The sequence below is a fragment of the Pseudophryne corroboree genome, chromosome 10, assembly GCF_028390025.1.
Source record: "Pseudophryne corroboree isolate aPseCor3 chromosome 10, aPseCor3.hap2, whole genome shotgun sequence".
Lineage (NCBI taxonomy): Eukaryota > Metazoa > Chordata > Amphibia > Anura > Myobatrachidae > Pseudophryne > Pseudophryne corroboree.
The window spans coordinates 231617848-231644523 of NC_086453.1; the positions used below are offsets into that span (position 1 = coordinate 231617848).

General features: G+C 45.9%; 1 protein-coding gene across 8 annotated transcripts in view; it reads left to right on the forward strand.

The window, feature by feature from the left end:
* The window catches only part of AGRN (agrin), a 709575-nt gene that overhangs the window by 239990 nt on the left and 442909 nt on the right, over positions 1-26676 (forward strand). For 4 of the 8 annotated variants that reach the window (XM_063943138.1, XM_063943142.1, XM_063943139.1 and 1 more), the window contains exon 2: positions 26542-26589. The exons of 1 other annotated variant lie outside the window; for it this stretch is intronic. In XM_063943138.1, coding sequence (XP_063799208.1) covers positions 26542-26589 — 48 coding nt within the window. Of the gene's footprint in view, positions 1-12380; positions 14195-26541; positions 26590-26676 lie in introns of those variants that run through there. 3 more of the 8 variants (XM_063943143.1, XM_063943145.1, XM_063943141.1) reach the window with 2 other exon arrangements.

Sequence of the window (26676 nt, forward strand, 5' to 3'; positions counted from 1 at the left end):
TTCGGCCTTATCCATTTTCTTTCAAAGAGAATTGGCCTCTATTCCTGAAGTACAGACCTTTGTGAAGGGGGTGCTGCATATTCAGCCTCCCTTTGTGCCTCCGGTGGCGCCTTGGGATCTTAACGTGGTATTGCGTTTCCTCAAGTCACCTTGGTTTGAACCACTCAAAACTGTGGAGTTGAAATACCTCACGTGGAAAGTGGTCATGTTGTTAGCTTCGGCAAGACGTGTTTCCGAATTGGCGGCTTTATCACATAAAAGCCCATACTTGGTTTTTCACGTGGATAGGGCAGAGTTGAGGACTCGCCCTCACTTTCTGCCAAAAGTGGTCTCATTTTTTCATGTGAACCAACCTATTGTCGTGCCTGTGACTACACGGGACTTGGAGGATTCCGAGTTCTTGGATGTAGTCAGGGCTTTGAAGATTTATGTGACCAGAACGGCTAGAATCAGGAAGACTGAAGCTTTGTTCGTTCTGTATGCGGCCAACAAGGTTGGCGCTCCTGCTTCAAAGCAGACTATTGCTCGCTGGATCTGTAACACGATTCAGCAGGCGCATTCTGCGGCAGGATTGCCGTTACCGAAATCGGTTAAGGCCCACTCCACTAGGAAAGTGGGCTCTTCTTGGGCGGCTGCCCGAGGGGTCTCGGCATTGCAGTTGTGCCGAGCAGCTACTTGGTCGGGGACAAACACCTTTGCAAAGTTCTATAAGTTTGATACCCTGGCTGAGGAGGACCTCATGTTTGCTCAATCGGTGCTGCAGAGTCATCCGCACTCTCCCGCCCGTTTGGGAGCTTTGGTATAATCCCCATGGTCCTTACGGAGTCCCAGCATCCTCAAGGACGTTAGAGAAAATAAGATTTTACTTACCGGTAAATCTATTTCTCGTAGTCCGTAGAGGATACTGGGCGCCCGTCCCAAGTGCGGACTTTTTCTGCAAGACTTGTATATAGTTATTGCTTACATAAGGGTTATGTTATAGTTTTTCGGTTGAACCGTGGCTATGTTGTTGTTCATACTGTTAACTGGGTAAGTTTATCACAAGTTATATGGTGTGATTGGTGTGGCTGGTATGGATCTCGCCCTTAGATTTACAAAAATCCTTCCTCGTACTGTCCATCTCCTCTGGGCACAGTTTCTCTAACTAAGGTCTGGAGGAGGGGCATAGAGAGAGGAGCCAGGGCACACCCAGAGTCCAAAGCTTTCTTAAAGTGCCCTATCTCCTGCGGCGCCCGTCTATTCCCCATGGTCCTTACGGAGTCCCAGCATCCCCTACGGACTACGAGAAATAGATTTACCGGTAAGTAAAATCTTATTTTTTTCCTCAAAATTCTACACACAACGTGAAAAAAGTGTTATTGAGATTTTTGCAAATTTATAAAAAATTAAAAACTAAGATATCACATTTACATAAGTATTCACAGACTTTGCTCAGTACTTTGCTGATGCACTTTTGACAGCAATTACAGCCTCAAGTCTTTTTGAATATGATGCCACAAGCTTGGCACACCTATCTTTGGGCAGTTTCGCCCATTCCTCTTTGCAACACCTCTCAAGCTCCATCAGGTTGGATGGGAAGCGGCGGTGCACAGCCATTTTCTGATCTCTCCAGAGATGTTCAATCGGATTCAAGTCGGGGCTTTGGCTGGGCCACTCATGGACATTCACAGAGTTGTCCTGAAGCCACTCCTTTGATATCTTGGCTGTGTGCTTAGGGTCGTTGTCCTGCTGAAAGATGAACCGTCACCCCAGTCTGAGGTCAAGAGCGCTCTGGAGCAGGTTTTCATCCAGGATGTGTCTGTACATTGTTGCATTCATCTTTCCCTCTATCCTGACTAGTCTCCCAGTTCCTGCCGCTGAAAAACATCACCACAGCATGATGCTGTCACCACCATGTAGGGATGGTATTGGTCTGGTGATGAGCAGTGCCTGGTTTCCTCCAAACATGACACCTGGCATTCACGCCAAAGAGTTCAATCTTTCTCTCATCAAACCAGAGAATGTTGTTTCTCATGGTCTGAGAGTCCTTCAGGTGCATTTTGACAAATTCCAGGTGGGCTGCCATGTGCTATTTTACTAAGGAGTGGCTTCCGTCTGGCCACTCTACCATACAGGCCTGATTGGTGGATTGCTGCAGAGATGGTTGTCCTTCTGGAAGGTTCTCCTCTCTCCACAGAGAAATGCTGTAGCTCTGACAGAGTGACCATTGGGTTCTTGGTCACCTCCCTGACTAGGGCCCTTCTTCCCCGATCGCTCAGTTTAGACGGCCAGCCAGCATTAGGAAGAGTCCTGGTGGTTCTGAACTTATTCCAGTTACGGAGGATGGACGCCAGTGTGCTCATTGGGACCTTCAACATCACTGCACGATATGAACGATCTCGTTCATTAATGAATGAGATAACGTTCATATCGTGCAGTGTGGAGGCACCAGCGATGAACGATGCGCGGCCCCGCGCTCGTTCATCGCTAGTGCCCTGTCGGCTGTGCATGCATGCCAATATTTGCCTGCACGTCTACGGAGCCGGGTGAGGGGGGAGTGAGGAAACTTCACTTCCCCCGTCACTGCCCCCCCCCTCCCGCCGCCGGGTCGCCCGTCGGCTGTATCGGCAGTCGGGCAGCTCGGCGGCACATCACCGAGTCTGTAGGGCCGCAATTCCTTTGCGTTCATGCTTGGTTTGTGCTCAGACATGCACTGTTAAGTGTGGGACCTTATATAGACAGGTGTGTTCCATTCCAAACCATGTCCAATCAACTGAATATACCACAGGTGGACTCAACATAAGCTGAAGGAACATCTCAAGGATGATCAGTGGAAACAGGATGCACCTGAGCTCAATTTTGAGCTTCATAGCAAAGGTTGTGAATACTTATATACATGTGATTTCTTAGTTTTTTATATTTTTAATAAATTTGCAAAAATCTCAAAAAAACTTTTTTTCACATTGTCATTATGGGGTATTGTGTGTAGAATTTTGAAGGAAAAAATTAATTTATTCCAGTTTGGAATAAGGCTGTAACATAACAAAATGTGGAAAAAGTGAAGCACTGTGAATACTTTCTGGATGCACTTTATATACATAGCTAAAAGGCACAGAAGAAAACTGGTATGAAAACACAAAGTAATGCATTTTGTATCAGGGACACGAAGCAAAAAATGGAAGTCATTTGAGTGTTTTAAACCAATTTAGAAAGCTAAACTATTAATATGAGACCACTTATTTGAATTGTGGTGAATTAATTGTCTCAATAGCGTCATTTAATGTTGTTCTGTTTAGGTAGGATACATTTAATAAAAATTATCTCCTTTCCCAAGCTTCTCTACCCCTTACAGTTATTGGCCATTTCGTTGTCCAAGGCAGATGAAAATCCTTATACAAAACGTTTAGGGACTTTATTTGGAAAAGTAAATCTCGAAAAGCTTTGCTGAAAATGTCAACAGACTAATGGGCCCTACACATTGGCCTATCCGCCGCCGAGCTGCCCGACGGCGGATACGGCCATCGGGCGACCCGGCAGCGGAGGGGCAGTGACGGGAGGAGTGAAGTTTCTTCACTCCCCCCGTCACCCGGCTGCATTGAAGTGCAGGTAAATATGGACGAGATCGTCCATATTGGCCTGCATGTACAGCCGACGGGGGACCAGCGATGAACGAGCGTGGGTCCGCGCATCGTTCATCGCTGGAGCCTCCACACTCAAAGATATGAAGGGTATCTCGTTCATTTATGAACGAGATCGTTCATATCTTTGACTGATGTCGGCCAGTGTGTAGGGCCTATAAAGTCAATGGTGGAGTCAATTTGCCTAACCTAAAATTACATAGCCATGCTGGAATTCTGCGATATATACAGTACTGGATACATGGAGCCGGATGTAATGAAGTCAAAGTTGGCTGGAGGTGCCGGATCCCGGTCGAACGCCGATGTGTTTTTTTTTGTTTTTTTCTTATTTCAATTATTTATATTAGCATGGTTTTGCCTTATACATAATTGCCGCTTTAAAAAAAACGTCCGACCAACTTGGATATTACATCCGGCCCATAGAACAAATTTCTATACTGATTTGAATTTGATTCATTGCTTTATACCTGATCAACACCTCTTGGTCATTCTGCACTCTCACAAGTAGGAATTATTGGAGAATATCACTAAGAACCCCCTGTTGATGGTTGCATGGACAGTTTGGCAATTTACACGGAAGCAAAAATTTAAATTGTCATCATTCTCTTTTTCTCCGGATGCATCTAAATCCTGAATTCCAAAATGGAGAGGCTTCTGTGCCTTTTTCCTTGTGGCCTGACGTGGGGAGTCTGTGCGTCCGAGCATTGGTTGACATTGAAAACAGACGACCTCATCGAGTGGCGAAGTTGATGGGTACATTTGAATTACCTCGATCCCACTCTCTGGCGTTATACCAGGCACAACACTATATGAGCTCCATGATAAGAGTTCTGCAGGGGACTAGTCCAATTCAGTCGATTCATTTTTGACTAGACCTATGGAGGGATAAGGGAGTGATCTCCCTACATTATAAAATTCTCCAATTCCTTTTCGACCATGCTAAAATTACTACGGGATTATCTTCATGGTGTAATGTATTCCCCATATTATAATGAATAAAACTCTTACAATCATTTCTATACTCCCAGTCAGTGCGGTCATCTAGCATGTATAGAGAACTAGTCTATAACCTCTATCACAATGTGGGACTGCCCCATTATAAGATGGTTTTGGGCTACGGTTAATAGATTTGCTTCTACGTACCTTGTATGTTATCTCCCACTGTCAGCAGAATGGGCGATTCTGGGTATTGTGCCACCATTGGTCTCGAGTTAAGGGGATAGCAAAAAAATATTATTATCTCAGCAGTGGCCTGTAAGTGCATATTGCAGATCCCACATCGATTTCTTTATTCTGGGCTAAACTATTTTTTGCCTTCCAAATGGACTGGCTAGAGACTACCTTGCATAAGGAAACCAAGACTGCCTCTTTTTTTTTAACTTTGGGAGGGTTTTATAGACTCTTTTACTTTGGCTACTACTAAAATGGCAGATGTGTGTTTCCGCTATGCCTCTTTGTATGAAACACGGATTTTATTAGTTGACCCACCAATGTCTCTGCCATCTACAGGCTGACGAATGTTCTGTTTTTGTTTTGTCTATTCTAATTCTTTTGGGGGATCTTTTTGATCTCCTTTGAGGGGATGTTCCTGCCACGATTCCATTTACAATGCTAATATTTGCCTATAAATAGGATTTTATGTCACTTTTTGCCCACTTTGTCCTTTGATGTATGTGCTTTCAAATACTGGGGCAGATGTATTAACCTGGAGACGGCATAAGGAAATGATAAACCTGTGATAAGTGCAAGGTGATAAACGCTCCAGCCAATCAGCTGCTAACTGTTCATTTACATATTGGAGCGGATTGGCTGGTGCGTTTATCACCTTGCACTTATCACTTATTTATCACTTCCTTATGCCATCTGCAGGTTAATACATCTGCCCTAGTGCATGTTATTACTCTGATGAATAAAAGAAATGTGAAAAAAAAGAAAGCTAAACTAATAAAAACTGAGGCGCATAGATTCTGCTGCTCAGTGCAACCCTTCGCAAAGAATTCTTCCTAACAAATTCAGTTTCCTGAACACTTAAATATAACAGGGATTATGTGAGGATTTTTATGGGATAATATATCTTAAATCTAAATCTGAATATAATCAATTTGCATGAATCACCCCAGAAGTCCCGCCCCAGTGCAGGGGGTGCAGGCGACTTCTATAGGGCTTGGCTTCCGATGACCCTGCATAGCAAAGACTTCGTCTGAACATGTCAGTCTTTGGATCCCTTAAACCCTCGGTAACGCAGCCTAACTCTAATCTTTCCCCCGAATCTTAACCCTAACCTCCCTGGGATACTTAAGTTTGGGATCCTGGCTGTCGGGATTCCGACGTCGGCATTCTTACTGCCGGGATACAAACTAAATCCTACTAGGAGACCCTAGCGATGTACCAAGTCTAGTGCGCGTGTGCAGGTCTCCGGAATAATGGCGCGGTGACCATTTTCCCAGCAACGTTAAAACGTCTTTTGTTTTTTTTCATTTTGTCCGTCTTACTACAACTCTCATTATCCTCTCTGAGAGCAGCCTGAAGATGCCATTTCTCTGAATGCGTGAACAACAGCAACTACCCTGTATATATAGCTATGTATTTATACAGCAGGCATGTGTGCATGTCTCAGAATAAAATTGGAAGTTTGACAGCTTTTGAAAGATTTTGAGATTAAAATGAGATATCCAGTCGGTTCATTGTTGCTAACTGTGCCCCATGTCTGCTCGCTATAATAGCAGTAAGAGAGGGAAGTGCGAAATCCTGACTAAGTAGCAGGAGTTCGTCAGAAGTCTTTTCACAGTATAAAAACCTCCCACACTTCCAGAGTTGCCCCCATTGGTGACAGCGTAGCCTTACTACACTTTCTGGCTGATAGTAAGATTATGCCTAGTGCTGAGAGTTGCAGACGTGCGCTAAGATAGCAACCCGGGTAATCGTCTCCATCTAAATTGTTAATTCACCCCAAAATACAGATGATTATCTTTTCTGTGTGAATGTACCTACAATAAGGAGATTTGATTCAGTAGAGGTAATACACTACTATGTGCTAATTAATTGCTGACAGAGAGCAACTCTCATTTTACAGGTTTTAGCTGGGGTAGGGGGTCTATTTATGGCCCTCATTCCGAGTTGTTCGCTCGCTAGCTGCTTTTAGCAGCATTGCACACGCTAGGCTGCCGCCCTCTGGGAGTGTATCTTAGCTTAGCAGAATAGCGAACGAAAGATTAGCAGAACTGCTACTAAATAATTATTTGCAGTTTCTGAGTAGCTCCAGACCTACTCCTAGATTGCGATCAGCTCAGTCCGTTTAGTTCCTGGTTTGACGTCACAAACACGCCCTGCTTTCGGCCAGCCACTCCCCCGTTTCTCCAGACACTCCCGCGTTTTTCCCTGACACGCCTGCGTTTTTTAGCACACTCCCGGAAAATGCTCAGTTACCACCCAGAAACGCCCCTTTCCTGTCAATCATTCAAAACAATTCAGTTTGTGGCTATAGAAAAAATAAAAACATTGGCACTGTACTCAAAATCAGCAAATCTATTCTTTAGAGTCCAGGTCTCATCTAATTAGCAAGATCAATTTTTTTTTCTTGTTTTAGCTAATTTTATTAGCTTGACAAATTGTTTTAGCAAAATTCATCAAAGAAAGTGGTCCAAATTGATGACTGAATTTGCTGCTTTTTACATCAAATCAATTTTCAGTGTTAAATAAGTAAGTTTACAATTTGAGTAGTACATTTCTATTACACTAAGTATATTGATATGTACATAGGCCCTCATTCCGAGTCGTTCGCTCGGTATTTTTCTTCGCATCGCAGCGTTTTTCTGCTTAGTACGCATGCGCAATGTTCGCACTGCGACTGCGCCAAGTAATTTTGCTATGAAGATAGTATTTTTACTCACGGCTTTTTCTTCGCTCCGGCGATCGTAGTGTGATTGACAGGAAATGGGAGTTACTGGGCGGAAACACGGCGTTTTATGGGCGTGTGGATAAAAACGCTACCGTTTCCGGAAAAAACGCGGGAGTGGCTGGAGAAACGGAGGAGTGTCTGGCCGAACGCTGGGTGTGTTTGTGACGTCAAACCAGGAACGACAAGCACTGAACTGATCGCAGATGCCGAGTAAGGTTGAAGCTACTCAGAAACTGCTAAGTAGTTTGTAATCGCAATATTGCGAATACATCGTTCGCAATTTTAAGAAGCTAAGATTCACTCCCAGTAGGCGGCGGCTTAGCGTGTGTAACTCTGCTAAAATCGCCTTGCTAGCGAACAACTCGGAATGAGGGCCATAGTTATGTTACATTACTATCACTATTGCTATTCTTATCAATTCTTTTTTCCAAACAGTTGCCTTGAAATTTATCAGAAACCTCTTTTTTTTAATGTTTCAAATGACCACAAAGATCAGGACAGTAAATGAGGTTATTGCTTTGTTTTGTGGTGTTTTATGATAATCTGTAGCCAAATGTTGTGTAGGGTGAGTCTGGGGTGTGGATCCCTCGGAGTTGTGCCTGAAGATGAAAGCAAAGCTTGGGGTGTGGATCCCTCGGAGTTGTGCCTGAAGATGAAAGCAAAGCTTAAGGTGCATACACACGGAGAGATTTTGGCTATGAGAGATTTTGACTAACTTTTCCCTTGAACTGGCAGTAGGAGATTTTGACTAACTTTACCAAAGATTTTGTCTAACTATGCAAGAGATTTTGGCTATGGGAGATTTTGGCTATGGGAGATTTTGACTATCTCATTTAGATAAGGGGATGAGTGTCATATATAGGACGATTTTACAGGGTGGCTGGTATTTAAATAGCTAAAAGTAAAAAAAAAAAAATTTGCGTGGGGTCCCCCCTCCTATGTAAAACCAGCCTCGGGCTCTTTGAGCCAGTCCTGGTTGTTAAAATACAGAGGAAAAAAAGAGTAGGGTTCCCCTATATTTAGACAACCAGCACCAGGCTCTGCGTCCGGTCCTGGTTTAAAAAATACGGGGGACAAAAGACATAGGGGTCCCCCGTATTTTTGAAACCAGCACCGGGCTCCACTAGCCAGGGAGATAATGCCACAGCCGGGGGACACTTTTATATTGGTCCCTGCGGCCGTGCCATTACCCCCCCAACTAGTCACCCCTGGCCGGGGTACACTGGAGGAGTGAGGACACCTTAAATCAAGGGGTCCCCCCCCTCCAGCCACCCAAGGGCCAGGGGTGAAGCCCGAGGCTGTCCCCCCCATCCGTGGGCGGTGGATGGGAGGCTGATAGCCTTTCAATAGTAATATTGTTCTTTACAGGTGGCCTACAGGTCCCAGCAAGCCTGCCCCAGCATGCTGGCACTTGGAGAACCACAAGTGCCAGCATGCCCGGACATAAAGGGCCCGCTGGCACCTGTAGTCCACCTGTAAAGAAAATATAAAAAAAAAAACACAACACATTCTTTTAAAAATCCTTTATTAAACTGGGTCTTCACCTGGGGGCGGCGGCCTTTAAGCTCTTTTGCATGGCCGCCGCCTTCCCAGGGCTTCCGGCGTCTTCACCTGGGGGGGCGCCACCTCCCCAGGGCTTCTGGGGTCTTGCTCCGGTGTCTTCACCTGGTGGGCGGCGGCTGCTAAGCTCTTTTGCATAGCCGCCGCCCATCCAGGACTTCCACGGCGTCTTCAGGAGCTCTTCTCCGCTCCTCCTCCGCCGTCGGACTGAAAGCCGATGCCTCGCGCTGACTTATATAAGTCAGCGGGAGGGGGCGGGGCGATGACGCGGCGAGCCGTGATTGGCTCGCGGCGGCCATCTTGAATTTCAAAAATGACGCTGAGGCGCCATTTTTGAAACTGGTACCGCTCCGCTGCCAAACTCTGCAAGAGAAAGGTAAATTTCCGCCGCCCGCACCGCTGCCGCAACCCGCCGTCGCCCGCACCGCCGCCGCCCACACCGCCACCCGCCGCCGCCCGCACCGCCGCCGCAACCCGCCGCCGCCCACACCGCCACCGCAACCCGCCGCCGCCCGCACCGCCGCCACAACCCGCCGCCGCCCGCACCACCGCCGCCTGCGACATCGCTATCGCTGGGAAAAATCGCTGGCCTCTAGCGATTTTAACTAACTTTACCAGCGACATAGCCAAAATTGACTTGCCGGCACTGACTATTTTTCCCAGCGATAGCGACTTAGCGGGGACGCGCATCGCTATCGCTGCCTGTATACACACGGAGCGATCTGCACTAACTTTCTGAGCGATTTTGACAATAGTCAAAATCGCTCAGTTATATCGCTCCGTGTGTATGCACCTTTAAGGCAATTTTGGCTATGTCGCTGGTAAAGTTAGTTAAAATCGCTAGAGGCCAGCGATTTTTCCCAGCGATAGCGATGTTGCAGGCGGCGGTGGTGCGGGCGGCAGCGGGTTGTGGCGGCGGTGCGGGCGGCGGCGGGTTGCGGTGGCGGTGTGGGCGGCGGCGGGTTGCGGCGGCGGTGCGGGTGGCAGTGTGGGCGGCGGCGGTGCGGGTGGCGGTGTGGGCGGCGGCGGTGCGGGCGGCGGCGGGTTGCGGCAGCGGTGCGGGCGGCGGAAATTTACCTTTCTCTTGCAGAGTTTGGCAGCGGAGCGGTACCAGTTTCAAAAATGGCGCCTCAGCGTCATTTTTGAAATTCAAGATGGCCGCCGCGAGCCAATCACGGCTCGCCGCGTCATCGCCCCGCCCCCTCCCGCTGACTTATATAAGTCAGCGCGAGGCAGCGGCTTTCAGTCCGACGGCGGAGGAGGAGCGGAGAAGAGCTCCTGAAGACGCCGTGGAAGTCCTGGATGGGCGGCGGCTATGCAAAAGAGCTTAGCAGCCGCCGCCCACCAGGTGAAGACGCCGGAGCAAGACCCCAGAAGCCCTGGGGAGGTGGCGCCCCCCCAGGTGAAGACGCCGGAAGCCCTGGGAAGGCGGCGGCCATGCAAAAGAGCTTAAAGGCCGCCGCCCCCAGGTGAAGACCCAGTTTAATAAAGGATTTTTAAAAGAATGTGTTTGTGTTTTTTTTTAAATATTTTCTTTACAGGTGGACTACAGGTGCCAGCGGGCCCTTTATGTCCGGGCATGCTGGCACTTGTGGTTCTCCAAGTGCCAGCATGCTGGGGCAGGCTTGCTGGGACCTATAAGCCTCATGTAAAGAACAATATTACTATTGAAAGGCTATCAGCCTCCCATCCACCGGCCCACGGATGGGGGGGACAGCCTCGGGCTTCACCCCTGGCCCTTGGGTGGCTGGAGGGGGGGACCCCTTGATTTAAGGGGTCCTCACTCCAGTGTACCCCGGCCAGGGGTGACTAGTTGGGGGGGTAATGGCACGGCCGCAGGGACCAATATAAAAGTGTCCCCCGGCTGTGGCATTATCTCCCTGGCTAGTGGAGCCTGGTGCTGGTTTTAAAAATACGGGGGACCCCTATGTCTTTTGTCCCCCATATTTTTTAAACCAGGACCGGACGCAGAGCCCGGTGCTGGTTGTCTAAATATGGGGGAACCCTACTCATTTTTTCCTCTGTATTTTAACAACCAGGACTGGCTCAAAGAGCCCGAGGCTGGTTTTACATAGGAGGGGGGACCCCACGCAAATTTTTTTTTTTAACTTTTAGCTATTTAAATACCAGCCACCCTGTAAAATCGTCCTATATATGACACTCATCCCCTTATTTAAATGAGATAGTCAAAATCTCCCATAGCCAAAATCTCCCATAGCCAAAATCTCTTGCATAGTTAGACAAAATCTCTGGTAAAGTTAGTCAAAATCTCCTACTGCCAGTTCAAGGGAAAAGTTAGTCAAAATCTCTCATAGCCAAAATCTCTCCGTGTGTATGCACCTTTAGACTTGTGAATCTGCAGTTCATTGCAACCCTGCACAATGACATTTTCCTAACATGTTCAATGATGCTTTTCGGAGCCCAGCTTAGACGGAACAGCAGTCTGAGGACACATACAAAAGGCTTTTGTATATACTAATTTTAAAGGTTATGTCCAGAATTATTTTTGCCAATACCCCCAAATTAGCAGAATTTAACTAAGGTTTCCGTGTCATAGAACTGAATTGTTAATGCCCTGGCATGAGATGTTCTGCTAATTAGGGGTGTGTGGATGTGGCGTCCTATTGAATAAAAATGTAATTAGAGACACAGCATTCATATGTGTGGCCGGCTGTATTGTGCATGTGAGGCTGCTGATTTTGGCATCTAAATAGTTTACAATTCTACTGAAACAAATCCTAGTCATTTACATTGGAGACTAGATGCAGAAATATAACCTCATTCTCACTGAGTTCTCTATACATCAGTAATCTTGGTGATAATGGGAATTTGGTTTTGTTGCATCTTCCCACAGAAATGGTTAAATGGTGACTGGTCTGGAAATGAGGACACGTAACATGACCATTAATAAGCGAGAGAATAATAACATAGGGCATCGCCTGTAGTGGAGCTGCCAGTGAGAAATAATAATTATTATGTGGGCTGAAGCATGAAATATGATGAATATGTTGCCTGTGGCAGTAGTTAGGTCCATCTAAGATGCCTAAGAAAGTGGGAACGGGCAGAAGCAAGGCTGAGGGGAGCAGGAATCTGTGGGCTTTAGTGGCTGGGTGTGCGGAGTTTCCGTACTTTGCATACAGTATGTCCGTCTTCGGAGCATTTGCATGTGATATAGATCTCTGGCTGAAGCACGTTGTGCGAGGGAGAGCACTGGTGAGGCTATGCCCCCCGCCCCCTGTCACACAGCAGCTCAGCCCCCTCCCCTTCTTTGCTTTTGTATGCACATACAGGGACCCTGAAGAGGCTGTGAAGAGAATCCCCTAAAGCATTTACTCTTTGTCTAGTGCTGTGTGTCAGGCTCTCTCTTTTTGCCTCTTGTCTTCAGCAAGGTTCCTGCCTGAGCTGTTGCGCTGACAAATAGAGGGTACAGTCACACACCAACAGGAGTCCCCTAAGACTGCTGGAGGAAGACCATAGTGGACCTGTCAGCTTGGGAAGTCTGTCCACCCTCCTATATTTGTGCACTTTGCTTGTAGCCTGAGAATGCGAGCAGCTGTGCAGCTTCCTTGGAGCTAGAGAAAAGAAAATCAGATTCCAAGTCCTCAGAAGCTTTTGCATCCTGTGTCTTATTTTGGAAAGAGAGCAGGTGAATTTTCAGACGGGCCATAGCAAGGGGTGATTGTGCAGAAGAGTCTCCATGTGTAGTGTTGTGGATCGTAAGCACTGCAGGTGAGATCCTATTTACCTATACAGAAACTTGCCTGCGCGCACACCGCAGAGTCCTGAGCTGGTGTTTAGCTACGAGCGCTTGTATTCTGTCACACATGCCTCCGATGGGACTCTAGCTATCTGCTAGCCCTCCCCCCCTAAGACGTTGCCCCTCGCCCCTTTCTCTCTTACTTTTCAGTGCCTGCCTGGCTGATGAATGGGTAAGCGTATTTTTGCAAGGACCAACATTTGATGAGCCTCGGGAGCCTGAGCTTCCCCCCCCCCCCCCCCCTCCTCCGAAGGCAAAATTGAGAGGTGGTTGTTAAGCTGCTTGAGAAAACCACCAAAGAACGCAGTGACGAAACTATGTGCTGGTGTCAAAAGAAGTGGGGGAGACACTGAGGCAGCCGTGCCTGCGTGGTGTGAGAAAGCGAATGGGGGGAGTGAAAATTAAGTAGCAGTATATTTCATCAGAAGAAGGATGGTGTGTATACTGCTGAGAAAATGGAGCACATAGGAGTATGACAGAAGCAGCAGAAGTATTTGCAAGGAACTTTTGTGCTATAAAAAGAAGGGGGGGATTTTTAAGCTCTTAATGAGTCCATGCTTCTTTTTTTTGAGAAAGTTTAAGCCTTATGCCTGTATTCTGTGATGCTTCAGCAGTAGGTGGAAATGGCACCAGCTCATCTCTGAGCGAGGTACTGAGGCATTCTCTAACACCTCTCCCTCTCTAACATCTTTGAATGGATTTGTGCTCTTTCTGCAGCTGGAGCCTATATTCGTACCTGCGATGCAAGATGTTGTCAGGAGAATTCTAAGACGTGTTTAATGCCTATAAATGTACAAGGGAGATCTGTACAGAGCTGTCATTGTGTATTCAACCAACTTTGTGGATGTTTACCTGAGATATACCTACCGTTGGATGTACAGCATTTCCTTCCACCTGTCTGTCTGGAATGGGATTCGTGAATTTCACAAAGTTTAGCGTGTTTGAGACCCACATATGTTTGGCACTTGGGGATTGGCAGGAACAAAAGCATTGTTGGTGACCACACGTGGCCTTACTCACGCTGACCTTAGCCTGCGTCTACCATGGTGTCCTAACTGGGAAAATCTTTACTTGTTTTGTCTTTTTTTGGGGGTTTTTAAGCACGCATAATGACAACGTGACTGTCAGAATGAGGATATAACACTGGATTGGGAGGTAGCTTTGTGGAGACTATAGATCTACCCCTGAGAGACTTTGCCATGACTGGCTGTCACTACCCTGCGCCAGCTACTGAGCGGGACCGAATATACCAACATAAAGTCTCTCTGGTTGTTCGCTATTTCATGATCCCATGCAACATTTGCTTGATCCTACTTGCTACTTCAACACTTGGATTTGCAGTGCTCCTATTCCTCAATAACTGTAGGTGTGGCCAGTGCAAATCCCCCATCACCCTTTCTTCTGAGCTGTCAGTGTGCAGTAGAGGTTTATGACAGTAGGAGTGAATGTGGACAATGCTCAAGTCGATTAATCATTGCTCATTCATTGCTCTCTTGTCCTGTGTGTGAATGCATATGTGTGTGTGTGTGTGTGTGTGTGTGTGTGTGTGTGTGTGTGTGTGTGTGTGTGTGTGTCCGTCCAGAGAGAGAGAGAGAGATGTAGGAATCCTACTCATTAAACCTATCGTTTGTTTTCCCCAAATGACAGGATTTGAGCTTTGCAATGGGAGGTGCTTACATCCTTGGTTTACTGACCTAGTTTCTTTCTCCCGATATGCCATGAGATCTTACAGGCATTCAATTAATTGAATACTCGTTAGCTTACTGTCTCTTGATGTACCCTTTACGGAATAGAATTGTGTGTGAATGGATCTTCCCAATGATTGTGGCAAACTCCTCATTTTAAACTACATTTCTTAGCTGCTATTGTATTAGAGGAGTGCTGGTTCTGTAGACCTGAGTATTACATTTTCCCATTTCCTTTGTTGTTGTATGCATAGCTATCAGATGTCTTTAGAACATAATCTGCCAGGTGCTGAGTAACCTACCCTACAAACATAAATAATTTAGAACCTCATTGTAACTCGGATACAGATCATAGTTTACTGACCTTGCTGGAGAATCCTTTTATCCTCTAATATTCAGTTCTTCAGAAATTCAGGGGTAAACTGCTCTGTGTGAGTTAGCACTTATATGGTACACCAGTGTTTCCCAACCTCTGTCCTCAAGGCACACCAACAGTCCTGGTTTTAGTGATATCCAGGCTTGAACACGGGTGACTTAATTAGTACCTCAGTTATTTTGATTTAACCATCTGTGCTGCAGCCTGGATATCACTAAAACCTGCACTGTTGGTGTGCCTTGAGGACCGCGGTTGGGAATGCCTGTGGTACACGTATTAGACAAAATATATCAACACAAATACGTAAAATAGGAACTGTCACATTCAGGAATTATTTTTGACCACCTGCTTACTGGATATTGTATATTTTGTTATACAGCCCCTTCCTACTTTTCCTAGTGCACTGGTTTGTGTCTCTCCTGAGAGAACTACCTTTTCCTCAATGCAGCTAGAGTCCTATTCCTTACAGTGGCTCGGGACCTCTGCTGGACAGCTCCTGTAATACTGTAGGATCTGATGCACAGGTAGCGATACACACTGGCAATCAGGGCAGCCAGCATCTGGCTTTTATTTTTCTACATTTTGTCTGATCTCTCAGATTCCAGGCATTGTACTAAACTGTATCCACCGGAGGTCCGGAGTCACAGTAATTATCTGGACCTTGTTGTATTGTGAAATTGTAGATGTCCCAAGGGAGAGTTCCCCAGTTATTTACAGTTGTTCTTCTCTAACGATGGAAAACCCTTTCACTTGAACTCTAGTGATGTGGTTCTTACAAGAGCTCTGTTTCTGCTTCTCCCTCTTTGCTTGTACTAATAAGTCACGTCCAAACTCTCAGTGAGCAAAATAAGTTGTACGATGATGGGGAAATGCATTACTACAGTATTAATAGTGATGGGGAAATGCTTTACTACAGTATTAATGCTGATGGGGAAATGCATTACTACAGTATTAATAGTGATGGGGAAATGCTTTACTACAGTATTAATGCTGATGGGGAAATGCATTCCTACAATATTAATGCTGATGGGGAAATGCATTACTACAGTATTAATAGTGAATAGTGATGGGGAAATGCATTACTACAGTATTAATGCTGATGGGGAAATGCATTACTACAGTATTAATAGTGAATAGTGATGGGGAAATGCATTACTACAGTATTAATGCTGATGGGGAAATGCATTACTACAGTATTACAGGTTGAGTATCCCTTATCCAAAATGCTTGGGACCAGAGGTATTTTGGATATGGGATTTTTCCGTATTTTGGAATAATTGCATACCATAATGAGATATCATGGTGATGGGAACTAAATCTAAGCACAGAATGCATTTATGTTACATATACACCTTATACACACAGCCTGAAGGTAGTTTTAGCCAATATTTTTTATAACTTTGTGCATTAAACAATGTGTGTGTACATTCACACAATTCATTTATGTTTCACATACACCTTATACACACAGCCTGAAGGTCATTTAATACAATATATTTAATAACTTTGTGTATTAAACAAAGTTTGTGTACATTGAGCCATCAGAAAACAAAGGTTTCACGATCTCACTCTCAGTCAAAAAAGTCCGTATTTCGGAATATTCCGTATTTCGGAATATTTGGATATGGGATACTCAACCTGTAATGCCGATGGGGAAATGCATTACTACAGTCTTAATGTTGATGGGGAAATGCATTACTACAGTATTAATGCTGATGGGGAAATGCATTACTACAGTATTAATAGTGAATAGTGATGGGGAAATGCATTACTACAGTATTAATGCTGATGGGGAAATGCATTACTACAGTATTAATGCAGATGGGAAATGCATTACTACAGTATTAGTGCAATGATTTGGTGTTTTACATATTAACTGCATCTTTCACTGACATGTTTATAATCAGAAGTGCTTTAGATTGCTGTAAGGAATGCATTTCAGTAATTACGCTGATGCAGTTTTCTGACCTCTGTTCAGAAAGCATCGAGCAGCTTATGTCTTGACCCAGAGTTGTTTGTACCTTGCCCAGAGTAACAGGGATCCCAACCAATGTCTACAACAAGTCTATGTCAGTCTGTGTTGATACCCTATTCATACTTACTGTACTGTATGTGCCAGGTTTAAGAAACCCAGACTGAAAGGTGAAATATATTACATTCATCATAGATTAGCGTTCTTTCTACACTTCAGATTTGACATTGTAACTTTGCAATGCATAGAAAATCCATCATTTACGTTGGTTCAAAGTTCTGATTCGATTGGTTAGTGTTGGACAGTGTAGTTAATATTGTCCAGACATTGTGGGGCTGACTGTGAATTGGATAGATCTCTGTACATGGACACACACGGTATATAGCACATGCTCATGTCCGTTCTGTTCTGAGTCGGATGGAACTCAGCTGGATCTCTCTTTGCTGTGGCAACCATGCGAGCGCATGGAACCATGCATACGGAGGAGGGAAGCCTGTTGCACCATGGGGTTGGTGCAAGTACCTTTACTAATGATGACTGTTGCAGCGGTTGGCGTAAGATCAGTGGGAGGCACAAACTTTAGCATAAGGCTCTGTGGCTGCCTGCAATTGCTGCCACGTGTGTGTGTGTGTGTGTGTGTGTGTGTGTGTGTGTGTGTGTGTGTGTGTGTGTATGGGTTCATATTTGATAAATATTCAATCAACGCTAAGTGGAATTGACTTGATTGGGTTAAAGTGGACGAAACACGAGCCTATATAAACATGTTTATCATACTTCACAACTTTAATCCTGGTTTATCCTATGTGCGCTTCCTGATTCACCTGTTCAATTGCAAATTAGTGAAAATGGGAATACAGCTAAAATTGGTCCTGAAAGTGAAAAGTGAAAAAAATGGTTAAATCTGTCTGCCCCCCCCCCCCCCCCCCCCAAATAAATAAAAAACAAATAATTAATAATGATTACTCGCTAAACTAACATCGGATAACAGTATAAAAGTTTTTTATTGGTTGTAATAAAAGTATTTCTGGTACTTTCATTGGGTCAAATGGCTGTTATATGCATTTTTTAATAAATGTAAAAAATAAATATACAAAAGCTATTTTTGTTCAGCAAAACAAGTGCTGAAATTAAATTTGGGGTAAATTAAAATGGGTATAAGTATACTGGGTAATTTTAGGGGACTTAAAAAAAAATGGAAACAGACTGATTACTCCCACATGCAAGTCTAAAACACTTGTCCCACTTGTCATTATTGGGCAATTAAAAATAAGTAAAACTTCTATGTGCCTAATTAATCATTCAGGGGGGTATCCCAGGGGGGTTCAGAACCAAATCCTGACATTTTTACTTTAAATAGGGAATTTCCCCAAGTTTTATCACCTGCTCAGAGTTGGTGAATTGAAATCTGCGGTGAACTTACAGCAAATCTGTTTTTGCGGACAATTGAATAGGCCTTTTCACGAACTTACCGCAATTCATGGTAAATTTGTGGTTAATTGAATTCGGCCCTATGCCTATACGGAGTGCATTGCTCTGCCTAGCACACCACTACCTTCTGCTGTTGGTAAAGCCAGAAATACATCTTATGTATGTCTCTCTCACTCTTTTATTAAATACCTCCTTTTCTGTTTCCCCGCAAAAATACTGCGGTGTTTAGCATCATTTATAGCTTACATTAATAATGAGAATGAGAGAGCACTGGAGCTGACTTTATTATATGTGACACTTGTGTGTGTTTGAAGCTTTGTTTTACTTTGGCAAAGGGACTAATTCAGACTGGATCGCTGCAGGCGTGTCTGGACCACTGGGGAAGGGGTGGGCCGCGGAGGCTGCGTGATGTCACATGCGACCGGGACACGGTGAGTAGCGGCCTGCCAGCGCACAGCATCTGCACTGGCAGGGAGCTATTGGCCAGGTGCAAAAGCATTGCCGTTGTGCAATGCTTCTGTACCTGTGCCAGGGGGGGGGGGCTGACATGCGGGGTGGACTAGCCCTGTGCTGCGCAGACTAGCCCTGTGCTGCGCGTCCCCCCGCATGTCAGAGTAAATGATTGTAGATGTGCTAAATTTAGCAGATCTACGATCAAATCTGATTGACCCCGAAAGTGCAATTACAAATGCTGCAGTACAGTGTGCAGATGCAGAATGCCTCCCGTTACATGTGTAGAATGACGTCTGACCTCAGAAGTGGTGCGATACCTTATATGCAGAGTGGAAACGGCTGTGTGCTTCTCCATAAAGCACAGAACAATAGAACTTGCCCTCCCATTATTTCATATCCGTTATCTCTCTCCCCAAACTGAAATCTGGTTTTGAATTTCTCCCCAGAATTAGACTGAACCCTGTCCTGTGTCTATGCCATGCTTTCCAAGGAGCGCCCTCTCCCCACCCACCAGCCAGTGCAAGCTGAAATACAAACTAAAAGTGCTAATTAAGTTCAATTAAATACAAACATCCATTGTCATCTTCTTAAAAAGATCAAGGGAATAATCTGCTTTCATGCTACTGACTGCTGTAATCTATGGACATTATTACACTGATAGTAATAGTATCATAGGGAGAGAGACCAAGCTGCACTTAGCCAATCAGAAGTCACTGCTAATCACCATCATCATCAGTTTGTATTTTGCATCAGGGATCAAGCGTGCAATAGTGAACCGTCTCCTGACAGGCACATACACATACAACCTTGCAGGGGACACATTTGCATGAACATACCCTTATACTGTACTGTGCTAAAGCTTGCATGTCCCCTTCATCCCCTGTTACGCCCCTTCAAGCATATTGAGGCCCAACTACAAAATGTGTCCGAATGTTTATAGGCAAAGATTAGTATGAATCAGCTTCTGCCATTAAATAAATGCCAGGATGCCAGAAAAGTAATATTCTGTATGCAGATTTGTGCTGCTTAGGGCAGTGGTTCCCAAACTCGGCCCTCAAGGCACCATAACAGGGCAGCTTTTAAGGATATCCATGTGTGAGCACATACGGTTTAATCAAAATGAATGACTGTCAGGATGACTTGAGGCCCGGGTTTGTGAACCACTGGCCTATGAAATTAACAAAGGGAATAAGCAGCAGCAACTAGGGATGGGATTTGAATGGGAGACATTGATGGTGCCGATGTTTTTAGCATTGGAAACAGAACATCAATGCCAGGTAAACATTGGTACTGGAGCATTGATTTTTTTTTAACATTGGAAGCAGCATTGAAGAGCAAATGATGTAGAGGAGAAACTGGGATTTTTAAGCAGACAGACGCCATATGTGCTGAAGTGGTGAATACCTCCCAATACCCAAGCACTGGTTTCCCATGCCATATAGGAGGTGTCTTCTTGCTAAACCAGTCCTCTCACTTCCCTGAAGCAGCCCTTACAGCTGTTTAAGATGATTGTGAATGATGTGGGCAGTGTTCCAGCTGGGGAACACTGGAGAGCTTCACCTGAGTCTGCAGGCGAAAGCAGCTGACCGTGTAGGCAGGGACCATTTAGGCATACCTCCCAACTGTCCCGATTTTGGCGGGACAGTCCTGTTTTTCACGGTATGTCCCGCTGTCCCACCCGCGAGTCGCAGTGTCCCCGGGGGGGGGGGGGGGGGGGGGGGAGTTGGGAGATCCCCCTCTGTCACTCGCTGCTCTGATCAGAGCAGCAGTGAATAGATGCTGTGTGCATGTGCACAGCATCTATTCGCCCGACAGAGAGGAACAGGGGGCATGGCCAGCAGCTCACTGAGCACTGTCCATGCCCCCACAGTGACAAAAACGGGGCGTGATTTGCGATTGCAACGTTTGCCGAGAAGCCATGCCCCTTTCTGTGAGGTCACGCCCCTTTCAACAAGGCCACCCCCCAAAATTCGGACGTGCGCCTTCGGCGCAGGTTACTGTCCCTCTTTATCTCTATCAAAAGTTGGGAGGTATGATTTCGGGCCTAATTCGATCTGATCGCAGCAGCAAATTTGTTAGCCAATGGACAAAACCATGTGCACTGCAGGGGGGATGTAACATGTGCAGAGAGTTAGACTTGGGTGGCGTGTGTTCAAACTGAAATCTAAGTAGCAGTGTAATAATAAAGCAGCCAGTATTTAGCCTGCACAGAAACAAAATAACCCACCCAAATCTGCCCCCCCCCCCCCCCCCCCCCCCTGCAGTGCACATGTTTTGCCCATTAGCGAACAAATTTGCTGCTGCAGTCAGATCTGAATTAGGCCCTTAGTCAGCATTGGAGCAAAACCATCGTTGGTGGTTAGGCTGATTTAAAATTTGCAAACTCACCATCAATAGAAAGCAAAAAAAAAAAAAATGTATATCCTAGTTACCAGCCCATCAAAATGACGTAACAACATAACAGTAATGTCAGTGCTGGTAGCTGAACGCACCCGAATGGAGCAACAATTGAATTGCTCCATCAAGCACCATCTAGTGACCGCCAGCATGCAAAACACTTGAATTCCCCTCATAGAGGTGAGGAGCAGCATTCGCCTTTTATTATATAGGAGATATATATATATATATATATATATATATATATATATATATAAAATCAAGCATCAGAGCCAAAACAATCAATGGTTCTGGTGTTTCCTCATTCAGTTCCCCTCCCTAGTAGCAACACACTGGATCACTGGATGTCCAGTCATATATCCAGTCAAATGTTCTACCAAGACCACCTCTTTTGCGAATCCTACAGCCGGGTTCAGTATGATTTACAGACGGTCGTGATGCAGTATACAGCATACTGGCCGTCAGTATGGTGACAGCGGGGCGAGCGCAAAGCGTCCCCTTGCGGGAATACCCTCTGTGAGGCGGGATTCCTGCTGTTGGTGTTGTGCCCAGTCAGGATTCCGGTGTCTGTATCGTGACCGCCGTGATCCCGACTGCCGGCAATTTAACTGCATCCCCTACAGCCAGAGATGCTTAAATGCAAACTTCTGAGGTTCTGCCTGTTGGAAACAGTGTTGTGCAATTTCATTCTGTTGGTCATCTGCAGTGGAATGGGCCCTAATTTATGCTTACAAAAGGTTAACCAAATATCAAAGCAAAATATTCAGCAAAATGCTAGTTACATTGGTGGAGATGTATCAAAGCTTGGAGTGAGATTAAGGGGTCTATTTACTAAGCCTTGGATGGAGATAAAGTGCACGGAGATGAAGTACCAGCCAATCGGCAACTACCTGGCATGTCACAGGTTGTGTGAGAAAAATGACAGTTAGGAGCTGATTGGCTGGTACTTCATCTGCGTGCACTTTATCTCCATCCAAGGCTTAGTAAATAGACCATTGGCGCTTCTATAATGGGTGCAGTGTGGGCGGGGTGCATTTCTATAATGGGTCCATGGGGGCCCACACCGCACACACTGCACTCAAACATTATACTTATCCCTCCGGAGTCCCGCAGCGGTGTCACTGCTGTGCGGCCACAAATCACTCGGAAAATGGCCACCGGGGCCATTTCTGAGTGATTTGCGCATGCGCACTGAAAGTGTCCCCGGGAACAAGCTGCGGCTTCCATGTTCCCGGAGACCTGCACATGCGCAGTAGACTCTGGTATTTTGCCAGAGTCTACTGCTGCCGTAGAGGAGGGGGCCGCAACGGAGGCTACACACTGGTCCACTCCTCTCTTAAAACGCCCCTGAAATAGACCCCTAAGTACTAATCAATAAGATTCTGTCATTTTATAGGCTGTGTTTGAAAAATTACAGGAGCTGATTGGTTGGTACCTCATCTCTCTCCAAGCTTTGATAAATCTCCCCCTTTGTGTTCTACACTTTCAATTAAGGTTTCGGTTACTTGCACTTTAAAAATGTGAAGCGGTTGATGTTAGTGTTGCAAAATGAGAGCTTGTTGAATAGTGCTGTGTTACCACTCATCACTGCTATGTCCAGGATTCACTAAGGACAGTGGCAAACCCCATCAATGTTATATTACTGACCATCCATCTTGTTTGCTATATAATCAGCCGTTACAAGTATATTCCTCTGCAACAAGGGACTTCCCAATGCTGCATTAGGCTGACATGTTGCAAGACAAAACATTAACTACGGTAGAACAGTCTCCCGTCATGCTGCTGGCAAATAGGTGCATTAATAATGCATCTGTCATTACATCTCTTTGCTGTGTATGAAAAACTGTAGAAAATAGAAGCATCATAATAGAAATTATAGCTCCATCTTCTTATACGCACACCAGAGACACTTGGATACAGTGTGTCCCTATGGGAGACTGATGTGGAATTAACATGTTATTTCTGAACAAAACTTAATAAAAGTTCCTCCGTCTTTGCGCCCTTGAAAAAAAAAATGGAAGTAATTTTGAAAATGAACATAATAAGAAAATAATATTGAAGCTATCTCGACTCCTGCTTGGCAAATATCTATTTATAAAGCTGATTAATATCTGACAGAAATATTTATTTAGCTCCTGCCTACAGTAAACACTTGTTAATAATACAAGGGTGACTGTACATTGGCTGGCTGCCTATTCTGATCCCCCCCCCCCCGTCCTTCTCGCCTGAGTATCTGATAGAAGATTTTCGGTGTCTCTTTACAACCAATCACATTGGCAGACTAGTATGCATAACTATACTCTGTATATGCTAATGTTTTCTTTATCTGTCGCTTTACAAGGGATAAGTCCGAGTAGGCTGATTAAACCAGCAGTCTGTCTTAATGTTTTCATTTTTTTGCACAGTAGGTAGTGCACACCTCACTTACTATGTTCAAAGGTTCTGATGAATTGTGGAATAGTATGGCTGGCAGATTTCTCCCTTAGTTGAACACGGACTTCTCTTATGTCTTTTATTTTTACTAGCCGTATCGCTTGTGTTGGTTTAACGATAAGCAGTGCTTGGTGGTAACTGGTTCCTGGCAGGGTGGTTATATTTCTGTTATACAGCAAGATTTGTTTTGTCTCTCTAATCAACACCATTGTTTTATGCCAAACAGTTTGGTTTTCCCATACAAAGGTATTCTTTCTTTCCGCTGTGTGACCCCTAATGGTTGTCCAGTTGAACTTCTGACATCTATTACCATAGCTTAAAATAGGCCATTTGCTAGCACACCCCCTACTGGTCTGCCTCTAACAGAGCAGCACAATAGAGAATAAATGCTCTAGATGGCTCATTGTACGCGATTCATATATTTATCTTCCATATGCATTCATACTAAGCACTATCACGCTGCTAATGGATTAGGCACACTGTGCTTGTCCAATCCGTGTCTTTATGTCCACAACCGGCTGGCTTTGCCCACATTTGTGGACCCCTGATTTTAGGTTTTGTGTCCTAATGATGTGCACGATTGGAAAAGGAAATACATTTAAGTAAGAGGATCACATTATGGGCTATTAAAACGGATGCATCTCCAGATTTTGAACTGAGGGCCTAATTCATTCTTGTACGCAGATGCAATTGCAATTATGATTCTCTAGGCCAGGGGTGGAGGAACCTTTTTTCTACCAAGGGGCATTTGGATATTTATCAAATCCTTCAGGGACCATTAAAAAATGATCAACTTAAAAATTAGCCTGCCCCCCAGTAGGTATTCCGCCACTTTTTATGCCTATTAGTGGTACTGGGTACGTACGCCAAAAAATGGGTGTAGCCAATTAAAATGGGGCGTGATACACATGCCCCCCAATAGTGCAGTGCCAGATACACATATGCCAGTACAGTGCCAGATGCACAAATGCCCCGCAGTGCCAGATGCACAAATGCCCCGCAGTGCCAGATGCACAAATGCCCCGCAGTGCCAGATGCACAAATGCCCCGCAGTGCCAGATGCACAAATGCCCCGCAGTGCCAGATGCACAAATGCCCCGCAGTGCCAGATACACAAATGCCCACAGTGCCAGATACACAAATGCCCCACAGTGCCAGATACACAAATGCCCCACACATGACCCCCCACCCCACTGTGCTGCTCACTGCTGCTGCTGCTGCTGTGTGTCAGGAGAGGGGAGGAGAGCGCAGTGTGCACCTCTCCTGTCCCTTAGTGCTCCGTCCAGCGGCGGCGTGTCGGGGTCAGAGCAGGGAGGAGAGCGCAGCTATGTCTGGTGCGACGGCGTGTAGGACCTCAAACCAGTTGCCGGTTCGTGAGCAAGTTTGAGCTTGCGGACCGGCAGCGGCAGCTCCTGATTGGCTACCGGTCCGCGAGGTCTGATTGGATCAGGAACAGGCGGCTGGTTGAGATCGTATCCGCCACTGCCGCCGGACATAGCTGCGCTCTCCTCCCTGGCCTGACAGCTGAGACACGCCACCGCCGAACTGAGGGGCGGTGTGTCTCGCTGACATACATCAGCAGGTGGGCCGGAAGAAACGGCTTTGCGGGCCTTATACGGCCTACGGGCCGGAGGTTCCCCTCCCCTGCTCCAGGCTATAGAGCTGCTGTTAGCAAGTGAAGCTGCTGCCCAGTAATTAAAAGAGACGCCCACTGGGAGATATTGCAAACTCATTTGCAGCTGTGTACACATTCACAGCTTATACGTAAAATGAGGAACATCGAGGCGAAGGGTTGGCCTATGGCTACATATACTGGCTGCAGCAGTAACGATGCTGGTGCATGTTTCTCTGTATACATGATTGCAGCTGATTGCAGATACATGCTCATGCTCCAAAAATGGCAATGACATACCAGCGTTTTTGCTGCCGCTCCCCATTAACTCACCACTAACGCATCCAAACGCTCACATCTTGTCAACCACTCTTACATAAAATCCTCATTGCAAGGGAGATCACAGTGGCACCTTGGTGCATGCACATTGCGACCGCAGCACATGCACAGCCTGCAGGTAATTGCTCCATTTTGTGATAATCAGACATTGCATGCAAACATGAATTAGGCCCTGACCGCGCACGCATCTGAATCAGAAAACTTGGTGTGTCCCAAATAACCAGTTAGGTGCCTCAGTATTGCATCTTGGGGGTCATTCCGAGTTGATCGTAGCTGTGCTAAATTTAGCACAGCTACGATCGTTAGCCCCGCATGTCGGTGCCGGCCACCCCGCACAAATACAAAAGCATCGCACAGAGGCGATGCCTTTGTATTTGAGGAATAACTTCCGGCCAATGCAGCTCCTGCGGCTGGCCGGCTGTTACTCGTCGCTCCCGCTGGCCACAGCGGCTGCGTGACACATCACGCAGCCGCCGCGGCTCGCTCCCCCAACGGTCCGGCCACGCCTGCATTGGCCGGACTGCTCCCCCTAAACGGCAGCTCAACGCCGTCGTTCAGCCCCCTCCCGCCTAGCGACCGCCTCTGTCTCAGAGGCGATCGCTAGGCAACGATGACTGCCATTCGCCGGCGCACTGTGGCGCATGCGCAGTTCCGACCCGATCGCACGTCTGCGAAGAAGTGCAGCGTGCGATCGGGTCAGAATGACCCCCCTTGTGCGAATGGACACTTACATTATGTGAAGTAAACGCTGAGGAAGGCTGAAGTGCAGACGCAGAAACAACAGGGGGCAGTGTAATTGGGACACATGAAACTGCAGTAATATGCACGTACACAGATATCTGGGCTGCTGTGACAGATACTAATTCCAACAGTGGCGTTTACTTCAGAATCAGACCATACAGCTATACCTGCTCTAAATTGTAGTTAGCTTTTAGTGTCCTCTGACTTTTACTGTAATATGTAATATAGTAGTATATTATATTAATGACGTGTTGTCTATTTTTATCTCCTCAGATAAACCAGGCAGCCATTTTCAGAGCCCTCAACCCACGTTACAAGATGGTAAGTACCACAGTTTATGTGGGATTGGGAATATATAATTGACTAAAACAATAGACTTGCCCAGATTTGTAGAAAGGCCATAAAGGC